Source organism: Monopterus albus, unplaced genomic scaffold, assembly GCF_001952655.1.
Source record: "Monopterus albus unplaced genomic scaffold, M_albus_1.0 scaffold13.1, whole genome shotgun sequence".
Taxonomy (NCBI): Eukaryota; Metazoa; Chordata; class Actinopteri; order Synbranchiformes; family Synbranchidae; genus Monopterus; species Monopterus albus.
The window spans coordinates 2,052,443-2,064,173 of record NW_018127893.1 but is presented as its reverse complement, the minus strand read 5'-3'; the positions used below and the strand labels follow the sequence as shown (position 1 = coordinate 2,064,173).

Genomic DNA, 11,731 nt, shown 5'->3' with positions numbered 1-11,731 from the left:
ATGCTGATTTGTCATACTCCAAAGAAAAAGAGAATGTTTTTGTGGATGACGTTTGGTACAGTGAAATACTGGCAGAGTAAGGCCTCTTACTTTTCCTCTGCAAAACGGTAGCTAGCTAACACAAGGGGTGACATTCGCCTTGTATGATTTAGGTTTTTCCCGTTAACGTTGCCTATCGTTCTGCAAGCAGCACCATGTTTGCAGTGAGAAACGCTGTCCGACTCGGCTCAAGGTTATCCATCCCCACGGTGGCGAGGAGAGGATGCGCTGGGGCTGCTATCCCGGTGGACGACGTGGTGAACGGGCTTACCGACGAGCAGATACAGGTTAGCCTCACGGGCTAGCTAACACAGCACAAAGTTCACTTGTCTGTTTACTAGTGCTGATAAGCGGCTGGCAGTAAAAACAGCATCAGAGTCACATAAACACAAAGTTAAACTATATTCTGGTTTAATACATTTTACAGACAAAGCGGTTATTTAAGGACGCAGTACTCATTATGTCGTGACTTTTGCAAATAGTTATAGGTAGGTGACTAGTGGATGACAAGAAGGTGGTTATACCGCAGCACTCAATATGTAGTGACTTAAGTTTTGCTAATAGTCACAGATAGGTGAAAAACCTTGAGAGTCTGTTAGCCGACCTAGCAAACACACTTAACTCTTTACTCTCATCTGTCGTCTTCTTCTTCGATTTAAGGTAGTGTAGACGCAACTGGTCATATTACTGCCCTCTACAGGTGTATATTACAACTTAGTATAGTTTAGTACCAGTACCCGTTTAAAGCCTTGAGTATGGACCTGTATTTTGCAAAAAAACAAAAAACGAATGGTTCTAATGTTGTCCAGGCAATGTTTTAAATGGAAAAAAGAAACCCATAAATCAGTTCCATTCCATCCATCCATTTTCCTCCGCTTATCCGGGACCGGGTCAGTTAATCAGTTAATTTTTTAAAATAATTTACTTCTCTCCATGCTGTAATTCCCACTGAATTACAGCAGGTCTACCACTCTCGCATAATCCATTTGAACATTTTCCTACTATCTGCAAACACTTGTTTAATCCACAGTCCCCCTGCCATATCCCAGTTAACTTTACATCCCTGCAGTTTCCATATGAATAAATGGCTTTCCTAATAGTAGGTTGAAGGCTAAAATAATGTTTACCTATGACTTCCTTTACCCGTTGATTTTGCCACTCCCTCTCAATACCTTCTTTGATTATACTTCTATATTCAACTTTCCCATAAGGAAACTTAATATATGTCTTCTTTCCTTAAAGCTGACTTTGCAGTAACGTCTGCAGTTTCATTACCCCTGGTACCAGTGTGCCCACAAACACAGCATAATCAGAATTCACATCCCAGCTTTCCAACTCTAAACACAGTAATTAAAGTCTCACTAATAATGTCTAAGCTTCCTTCCAATTAAAGACAACAAAGCTGCAGCTGAGTCAGAGCGAAGGTTTAAGTCAAAGCAAGGTGACAGTGATATTTGGGACCAAGTGAGGGAGACTGGACTGGCCAGGGTTTATATTAAGGATCTGACTGGTTGAAAGCGGCAGTCCAGTAGCTCGGACATTACCGGCTGAAAATGTCAATTAACAGATGTCTGTATGAGTGTGAAATACCTTGGCACATTCATTCAGTACTTAAGTAAGGACATATGTGAATGAGTTGTTGTGTGTCTTTTGCACAGCTCAGACAGACTGTCCGTAAATTCTATGCAGAAAAACTTGCACCTTATGCTGACGAGATTGACAAGAGCAATCAATTTCCAGGAATGCGGGTGAGTTGAAACCCTCCATTGTGCATGTACTATACTAGTAGTTCCCCATGAGTGAGTTGCATAGCTCAGGAAATGCTAGCACCCGAATGAACATGATGTATGCCCCTGCTGTGCAGCATCTCATAAGGGTGTTCTTTCCACGTGTAAATTAACTTAAATTTAGAGCAGGATTTCTGTTTGGGTAATCTTTTCTTTTCCACCAGAAATTTTGGAAAGAGATGGGGGAAATGGGACTGCTTGGGATCACCGCTCCAGGTAAGAGAGCTGTACGTACAGTAGAATTAGTTGCATTATATTTACCTTTTAGGAAACTGGTCAGTTTAAAACACAATTTAATGTTTAGCAAGTTATCGATCCAGTAGGGAACTTTCTTTTTTTGTGGTGGTGTGAAATCAATGTACTTTTTATATCTCTTTCAGTGGAATATGGGGGCACAGGACTGGGCTATCTAGATCATGTCATTGTCATGGAAGAAATATCACGAGTGTCAGCAGCCATTGGTCTCAGTTACGGCGCCCACTCTAACCTCTGTGTCAACCAGTTGGTACGCCACGCCAATGGAAAGCAGAAGGAGAAGTACATGCCTAAGGTCAGAATGAAAACAGCTTATTAAAAAAAGCCTTAAACAAACCTTTGATTTATCTATGTATTTATGAATCTTCACTCTCGTCTGGGTGATTCTTTTTGGCAGTTAACGTCAGGAGAGTATGTCGGAGCTCTGGCCATGAGCGAGTCCAATTCAGGCTCTGATGTCGTATCCATGAAACTCAGTGCCAAGAAAAAAGGTAAAGTACCAAAAGCAGTGAGTCACTTCTCTGATGCAGTTATTCCCACGCAGGTGAAGACTGTTGGCTGTGCATGAGCCAAAGATATCGCAAACCATAAAATCTTGACTTTCACCTGTAGAAGACACACACATTCCAGAAATGAAAATATACTGCAGCTGTTTTGTGCTTTCACAGACCAACTAGTCGAACTAGTCACCTGAAAACATAAGCTAGTGGAAGGTGGAGATGATTGAGATGTCTGAGTGGCGTTAGCTCAGTGGCTGCAGCTTATTTCATACCTTGTAAATACTGATTTTGTCACCGCTGTTTACTCTAAGGTTAATGACAGAGTAGTGGTGTGTGTGTGTGTGTGTTTGCATGGTGCTGGTTTACCAGAGAGACTGAGGTGTTTCCAGGATGAGAGAATTATTGTTGAACTGTCTGATAATATGAAGGCCACAAAGGTACCTATTAAATAACCACAATGATAGGTCTGCACTCACGTCCTCTCTCCTTTAACCTGTAAATAATAATTGTAAATACTGTGTATTCTCATGCAAGATTATGGTGTAAGGGATATTACTTTGAATCCACAACAAGTTCTGCTTAACTCAGAGCTTTTTTTTTTTTTTTTTTTAAACAGGTGACTACTATGTTTTGAATGGAAACAAGTTCTGGATCACAAATGGACCAGAGGCTGATGTCCTTATTGTTTATGCCAAGACAGACCCCGAGGCCTATCAAAAAGGCATCACAGCTTTCATTGTTGAAAAGGTCAATCCAGTAAAGTTCAGGTTATGGGAAATTATTATGAGTAAGGAAATAATAATCATAGCAATTAAAAACCATATATATGTGTATTTTGTAGGGGATGCCAGGGTTTTCTACTGCACAGAAGCTTGACAAACTTGGCATGAGGGGATCCAGCACCTGCGAACTCATCTTTGAAGACTGCAAAATCCCACGTGTGTGTTATGTGCACTGCCGTGTGTGCGCTTGTGTTAAACAGAAGAACTCATAAATCGGCTTTTGATTTGGTTCATTTTTTTTATGTGTGGCATGTGAAACCAGATTTTCATTTAAGACGATGGCATTTAATGTATTGTGTTTTTTTTGTCTCCTGTTTGTTATAGAGGAGAACGTCCTTGGTTCACTAAATAAAGGAGTTTATGTGCTGATGAGTGGCCTTGATCTGGAGAGGCTGGTGCTTGCATCGGGACCTGTTGGGTAAGTTTATGCATGGATTAGTCCTAAATTTAACCATTCAGAGACAATACTTAAAATGTAATCATGGAGAGACACCGTGCTCTCTCCTGCTTTCACTTGATTTATCAGACAATGTGTAAAATTGTAGTTAATGCACTTTTAATTTTTTTATTTTTTCTTTTTCAAGCATCATGCAGGCGGTTTTGGACTTCGCTGTTCCCTACCTACACGTCAGAGAAGCATTCGGACAAAAGATTGGTCACTTTCAGGTTTGGCCTGGTTTGGCACTAGATGACAAAGTAGAGTTTTAAAGGTCAAATAGAAACACATTTTATAATAGATTACACCTCATGCATATGTTCAGTAGAAGGGGTGTGATTATACACTTAGCCCACGAGACGATACGCAATACTGGGTTCACAACAACGAGACAAGATGATATTTTAACACTATTTTTAAGAAATCTACAAAATATATGACTGGAGAAAAAGTATTTTATTCAACTGACAGTCACAAAATGCAGAACATTGCAGGTGCATTTTGAAACTAATCATCTTGTAATGAATGTCACTTCAGTTCTAGTTGGAGTATGAATTATATGCAGTAAAATCATATGCAAGAACTACAGGTTCTGTCAGGTTGTCACAAACTCAGCTGACTGGCTTCTCTTCATGATTTCACGAGTCTCTTCAGACTTTGACTGCGCATGAACTTCTAACTGAAGTTGTGTGTAACCTTCTATGCTATTTTCACCCTCACTGCACTGGATGGTGATATCATCTGGCAAAGGTGTGATTGGTGACGTGGATGCCCATGGGAAAAAGTTTCTTTTGTTTACCTTGTTAGCATGAGCACTGGCTGCTATTCATTATCAAATCTGGGCCACAGTTAACGCACCATAGCGACACGCAATGGATTTTCATTAGCACTGGATGTTAAATGGTGTTTGTTATTTATCAGTGCAGACTCAACGGTGGTTGAATTGGTGCTAAGGTAGAGTAGCTAGGCTACGTTAGCAGCATGGCTAACCAACAGAAACTCACATGCTGGAAACATGAATCCACTCGTGTCGAACTCTTTACAACGTGGTTGTATCTTGCCCCTGTGACCCCTCACCTCATGACCAACTTAGCCCAGTAAACAACAGCAGGGAATTGCATTTTGCCAGATTAATGTGAAAGTATAGTCAAACTCCATGCTGTTATGTACTGATATTGTGAGACAGCTTTTGCCTTGACAAGAAATGTCATGTTTTAATATCACAAGATCTCATCACACCCCTATTTAGTAGCTCTAGAATATAAAACTGAACTATAAAACTTGAGTGAAACTGATGGTTGCTGTCATGTTGATCCCTTGGCAGCTGATGCAAGGCAAGATGGCCGACATGTACACCAGACTGAGCGCCTGTCGGCAGTATTTGTACAATGTCGCTCGGGCTTGTGACAGAGGACACTTCAGTGCAAAGGTGAGAGGACTTTATTACTCATATGCTCCTGCAGTTCTGTCTGTAGAAAAGTATCAGTCAAAAATGATTAAAAATGCTGCATCTTTATCAACAAAGTGTACACAGTTTATTAAGAGCACATGTGAATTTAGCGCGGAGGAGTATTTGTTTCCCTCTATAAATTTTTTTTATAAGTATTAGTCATTTTTCTTTCATGTAAACTGCAGTGCAGCAACAGATTTTAATACAACTTACTTACCAAGTTACCTATTTTAAAACAATAGAACTGAATTCAAAGCCTGAGAGGTGTTAATTTTTAGGGTTTACATAAAAGTAGTGCTATAGGGCTTGTACAGATAAAATCTCATAACAGTTTGCCCACAGCCCCATGCCGCACCTGTGTTAGTTTGTATTGTCGTTGCAGGATTGTGCTGGAGTGATTCTGTACTGTGCTGAGAACGCCACTCAGGTTGCTCTGGATGGGATTCAGTGTCTGGGTAATTGCCAAGCAACTGAGCGGGTATAACGGAACCTTACACCCAAGCTGTCTGTCATGATTTTATTAGTAAAAGGAAACTTAGACTTAAGGTTGTAATTCATTTTTTGGACAAAACACGTTTTTGGTGCAACATTAGATTCTGATGTAAACTTCTTTATGTCCAGTTTTGGGATAAACCAGTGACTGTTGTCATTTGGATGGAGTGTGGTTGCTGTGAGTGATAGTGGTTTTAGTAGTGTTGTCAGAAGGACAACGTTGGTTTAAACTAAAGAAGTGAAATAGAATAATAGGGATAAGTAGGAATGTTCTGTCTACAGTACTCAGACACTGTCAAAGCCCAGAGGTGTGGCTTAGGGGAAGTAATGAATGAGGGTGTAAAACAGACTTGTCTTCCTGAATGAACTTCCAGTAAGCTTTATTTTAATCAGAACAATTGACAGACATAAATTGTTAAAGGGTGTATTTTTGTCACCTCCATTTGCATCGTAATAAGGAGTTTGATCTTTTTGTGTTCGTGTTCCTGTTGCAGTTTTCTTGTTTTACTTAAAGAGAGCACATGACATATTATTGCCTTTTGTTGCCCAGTAGGTGCCTCAGTGTTGTTGGCTGACTTTATGCTTTATTACAGTATTGTAGTGCAAATCATTCTCATATTTTGTCACGTAGTAATATCTCTCTATCTGTAACTCTTTATACAGTATATCTCAGGGTGAAAATACACAGCTGCGATCAAATCACCAATACGACAGTTGCAGCGTGATTAGCAACCGACAAGGATATTGAGAGCTCAGTGGCTCAGGCATTTATGAATTTGAAGCTACAGTATGTAATGTTTGTCAAATATTTTTGTTGTAGAAATCTGCTCCAAAACTTGCCTTAACGTGAAGAGGTGCTGTCCAAGCCTCCTGTGACCCAGACTTATTGAACAACACCGGCAGCAGTGTAGAGATATTAGCTTCTAACAGGTTTTGGGTGGAATTGACCTCTCTAACCAATCAGAGATTTTCAGTTATTTGTGCTTGATCATTGAGTTTTGTTGGATTCTCATTTCTTGCAATTTTATAACGACAGATGTCTGAAGAGCTGGGCAGAGCGTGGCGGAGCGTAGCAGATTGTAATAGAGCACAGTGGAGCAGGGAGAGGGAGTGCAAGACGGAGCAGAGTGGATTGACTTGGAGTTTCATGCCGGTGCTGCCTGAAGTTACACACTGTAGTTTTAATATGCATGTGTTTTATTTCTGCAGTACCTAAATTCTAACCAGAGGGAGTGAAAATGTTTTACTTTGTGTACACAAACAATCTCAAACCATCTTTTATTCATGCTCTTTCTGCACACTAACTTTGATCTATGTATGGCCTGCCAACAGGTGGGAACGGCTATATCAACGACTACCCTATGGGACGATTTCTACGTGATGCAAAGCTGTATGAAATTGGCGCGGGCACAAGTGAAATACGTCGGCTCGTCATTGGACGAGCCTTCAACTCCATGTTCAAATAGGCAGGACTGAGAAACAGCAGTTGATGATGACTGGATGAGTGTTTTGCCGTGTCACAGTCACTCACGCACAGAGCCTGATATTGTTGGAGTTATTGCGGCTGTTAGGATGTGGAGTTTTCAGAATCGATGTCACCTTGGAATTTAATTCAGAGTATACATGAAATCACACAGAGCTGACACTGTTATAAGCTGACAATATTGATTTAGTATGTTGATTTGATTTTACTTTTATTGCAATAACAATAAAATATAATTATTAAATGTTATTAATGGGCAGTATCACAGATTTTCCTCTGATGGTGTTAAATTGAGAGACGGGTTGGAAATCCTTAATATGTTTGTGTTCCATTAAATACCCTTTTCTGTTATTTAGTTCACGTGGGCCTGAAAATGGATTTTTGTTTTGACTGGAACACTTCTGCTAAGAATGGCTGCACCTGAAGGGTTTTAAGAACTAGTAGACTGTGAATACGGTATCATTTATTGGATGTATAAAATGGTAAGCTGTGTGCGAGGCTAATGACTGAGTATACAAGGACTCGGTGTTCCTCCAGGACACTAGTCAGATCATTGTTGCTGGAATAAAAACTGACTGCATCCAGTAACGACTTCCTCTAATCTTAACATCGATTACCACTGCAGTTAATAGAAAAAAGTCACTTTTTTCTGATTCGTCATTTGTGCAGTTTTTGTACATAACTTGTAAATCGAGCCGTCATAAATTCCCTTTCTCAATGTCAGTGCAAACGTTTATGAGCATTAAGCCAAAACATTTGTCTGTGAATATTCTGTAGTAAAAGATTTGCTTTAGAAAACCGGTTTCTTCTGTGCTTGCAAGCAAACGTGTCACTGTTACATACTGTGTAAATCAGTCTTGGTTGTTTTCTTGTCTTCTCCTCTGCTCTGGACTGGATTTCAACAGTAATCAGTATGTAGCAATATGAAAATGTATAAAATAAAATTTCAACATTTTTCATTCAGAATTTGTGTCAGTTATGTACTTTCTAAAAGATCCCAATTTATCTTGATTTTTGAAACAGCTTTGTCATTAATGTAGAATTTAAAAGAAATTTAAATGATCTATCATCAACTCAAAAATCAAGGGACTGCCCTGAAACAGCACAAAACGATTAGAATATTTTATGGCAAAGGCTTCTTTTTCACATAAATGATTGAGTTAGGTGAAAAAAAAAGTAATTTAACTCATTTATTTTTCCCCATTCATGAATTCTGTGTAGACAAAATTAAGTAAAATGATAAGATAGTCTGCTGTCACATGATAGACTTTAAAGCATTCTTATCCCTTAGGTCATTAACTCTTGAATGAGTAATATTTCAGTAATCCCTGCACTTTACTTATCTGTCTTTTAGAAACCAGCTGCTGAAACATCTCTGTCAGTTACTTTTTATGATGATGACGATGGATCATCTGTGTATTGGCTCCGATCCATATGTATGCTTCACCTCTGTCACATGCTGTGACTCAGGTTGATTGGTGTGCAGACGACTGGTTGGTTGGAGTTTGACACTGCTCAGTATTGCTCCAATGTGAGTTGTACTCAGCTTTTACAATAAAAACACTACATTGAGTGCAGAGATTAACAGTGCTTTGAGTTTGTTGTTTTATTTTTTTAACCCTCCGGTGGAAATGAGAGAATGGCATTTCCGATCTGATGATGAATGTGAATGTCTTTTCTTTTGAGTGTAATCAGAGATGACTGTGCTTGTCCTGAAATACAGGTGCATTTATGGTTCTGATGTTTGCTATGATTTTTAAAAAGTAAAGAAAAGAAAAAAACAACACTGTAAACAAAACATACAACAGCATGTTTATGTCCCTCTGTATCCACTGAACATGTAGAGCTCATTGTTTCTAGGGAAGTCAGGGGGGAGACACTAATAGACCATGATTGATCTGTCCCACTGCATTTAAATAATACATGCAGTTCTGTTTCAGTGTGGATTTTTCCTGTTACCGGAAGTAAGTCAGGCCTAAACATTATTATCTCCAGCAAACTGAACCAACTGTTTATGCTAACTGAAAAGAAATGACATTAAGAGATTAGATCCCACTTTACCATGTGAAAATATAATTTCTTAAAATACAGCACAAACCTAGACCTTCACATTTTTACAGTAATTCAAGTATTATAATTCTGAGAAAACTAGCAGGCTAGAACACAGTTGATGCAAGAAACAGTGGGCTATGAATGTGCAGATTCTCAGTCATCCAGGTCATAGTAAGGTGAAAAACCTTAGAAAAGCAAGGAAGAGGCCCAACACCAACAGGGAGAAACCAGAGGGTCATCCCCTGTGTGGCTGGTTGATCAGAGAAGTTAAAAAGGATCTTTCGCAACCACAATATCCCATTCAACTTTAAACCAGGGAACACCCTGCGGCAAAGACTGGTGCACCCAAAGGACAAAACGTGGTGAAACGTCTTCGACCTACAAACCTAGTCCAGTTGATTTTTATTAAGGTTTTTCAGTGGGCTATGAACTGACTAATTTGAGTTGCATAATTCAAGCTACAGTCTTGAAGATACATTTTCTAATATTTGTATTGTGAGAAGTGGTAAGCTTTGTTTGGATATATGCTATAATTATTTTTTTAACACCGAGCCATCATTTTGTAGCTGCATAACCAATTAGTTACATTTATATTTTTATATTTCAGCTTTTTTGTCATTTTAACTTAAAGACCAAAAATCATGGTTTTTAATCTTGTTATGAGAAAATGATAACACTGCTGATATGAAGAAAAGGCAGCTTTATGTATACAGCACATCCTAAACACAGTGGCAATTCAAAGTGCTTCACACAGGCAAAGAAAGCATTAACATGGAAGACAAAAAGCAAAAACCAGAATGAAATCAACTCAGACAAACATAACGGTAGAGCTGTATAAATGAATTAAAATACTTAAAATGAAAATAAAAACAAATAAAAGATGATCGGAAACAACGTTAATGCAATTACAGTGCAGTAATGGGTCGCCCCAGATGCAACACAGGAAACAAATGTGCAGCAGAGAAAGCAATTAATCAAAGGAACAGCAGAGTTTTCAGTCTAGATTTGAAAGTGACTACAGTCGGCGTACATTTAAGGTCATCAGGAAGTCGGTTCCACCTGTGTGCAGCATCGTAACTAAAAGCAGCTGTTTGGCTGGGTTCGACTTCCTGATGACCTTAAATGTACCCTGACTGTAGTCTGATGTTAGGCTTACTGACACAGACATAACTGCGGTCATTTAACACTTTTTTGTTTCTTTAACAGAAACTGATCTGGTGTAGGTAACAGGTGAAACTGACATATCAAAGTCCGCACAGTTTTGGAAAGGCCTCTTCCTGACAGCAGTGCTCAGAATATCACCCTGCTAACACAGGTTACAAGTAACTAAGTACAATTTAGTACAGAGGTATCCGTACTTTACTTGAGTATTTTATTTATGTAAACAATCTGAGTTCTTCTCCCACCACTGCTCAGTTATTATAATGTAACCTAAAGGACAACGGTTGCCAGTTTGGGAGCTCACATCGTAGTGAGGGAAGCTGCTGTGAGGCCTCTGTCGGTGGAGTGTGCTTTGTTTTTCTGTCTGTGGCTCTTTACTCAGCAGGATGGACTCCTCCCTTCAGGGGAGAGCTGCACACTGAATGCTTTATTGTCAAGTGAAGTTTTTCCACTTTACAATAAGCATCCAATCTGAAGGTAATGTAAAGTCATTTATACACGTTTGTTGGGTGCTATGCTGCTTTGTTTCACACATGTAGTCAAACAGTCCATGGGAGGGGCTGCTCCTGATGAATAGAGGACCAGCTGAAAGTGAAATCATGCTTATAGAAGGTATGCATCATGGAAATGTGGCCTCACAACTGATGCCCTTTATTAGCTTGCAACACTGATCATTCATATTTGATTTCTATTTAAGAAGGTGCCCTTTATAAAGGGGTTATACCTTTAAACAATAATGGCTTTGTAATGGCAAATAAACAACTTCTGGTTGCCAGCTTGTAAAAAAATCCATTTGAGAGGATTGGCCATTTGACCATATCAATTTAAACACATCAACATCAGCAAGCTTGACAAATTAAAAGCCTTTTATTAATTAACCTTTTAACATTTGTAAATACAGAGTTGACAGCTCTTTAATGCATTTAATAATGAATTACCAATATTTATAATGTTATTGCTAAATAGGCCTATAAGGATATAGACACATGAGGACAAAGAGATTCTACAACCTAGCAACCCCAAGTTCTGAGATTAATGTTATAACGTGTTGTACAGCACCTATCTGAGATTAGTGGAGGTTCCAATCATGGCACGTCTTTGTCAGATACTTACTCCTGTTCACAGAGTAATAATGTGGATTGTTTTTTTTCTAAATGTGTGTTAAATGTTTTAAATTTTGGTTTCCATGAAGAAATCCATGCTTGTATGTCGTTTGTATTTTTGTTTTATCTTCGTTTAGTTTATCTTTGTTTAGTTTAGGGAACTGAACTGGGCCTAGAGGGAAGTGTAGGGA

The 11,731-nt window shown here is 38.9% G+C and overlaps 1 protein-coding gene across 1 annotated transcript; it reads left to right on the top strand.

The window, feature by feature from the left end:
* Nucleotides 1-60: 60 nt before the first annotated feature.
* On the top strand, nucleotides 61-7,473 carry ivd (isovaleryl-CoA dehydrogenase). The gene is made up of 12 exons (XM_020590783.1): nucleotides 61-326; nucleotides 1,698-1,787; nucleotides 1,991-2,042; nucleotides 2,207-2,376; nucleotides 2,479-2,572; nucleotides 3,198-3,328; nucleotides 3,423-3,519; nucleotides 3,688-3,781; nucleotides 3,948-4,029; nucleotides 5,124-5,228; nucleotides 5,632-5,704; nucleotides 7,074-7,473. The coding sequence occupies exons 1-12, from the start codon at nucleotides 195-197 to the stop codon at nucleotides 7,205-7,207; spliced, it is 1,254 nt and encodes a 417-aa protein (XP_020446439.1). The 5' UTR covers nucleotides 61-194; the 3' UTR covers nucleotides 7,208-7,473.
* Nucleotides 7,474-11,731: the final 4,258 nt, after the last annotated feature.

Bases quoted from the DNA above. Each gene is read 5' to 3' on its own strand.
- ivd (XM_020590783.1), top strand. From the start codon at position 195: ATGTTTGCAGTGAGAAACGCTGTCCGACTCGGCTCAAGGTTATCCATC. The intron at 3,520-3,687 runs GTGTGTGTTATG...TGTTTGTTATAG, and splicing joins TGAAGACTGCAAAATCCCAC to AGGAGAACGTCCTTGGTTCA. The intron at 4,030-5,123 runs GTTTGGCCTGGT...ATCCCTTGGCAG, and splicing joins AAAAGATTGGTCACTTTCAG to CTGATGCAAGGCAAGATGGC.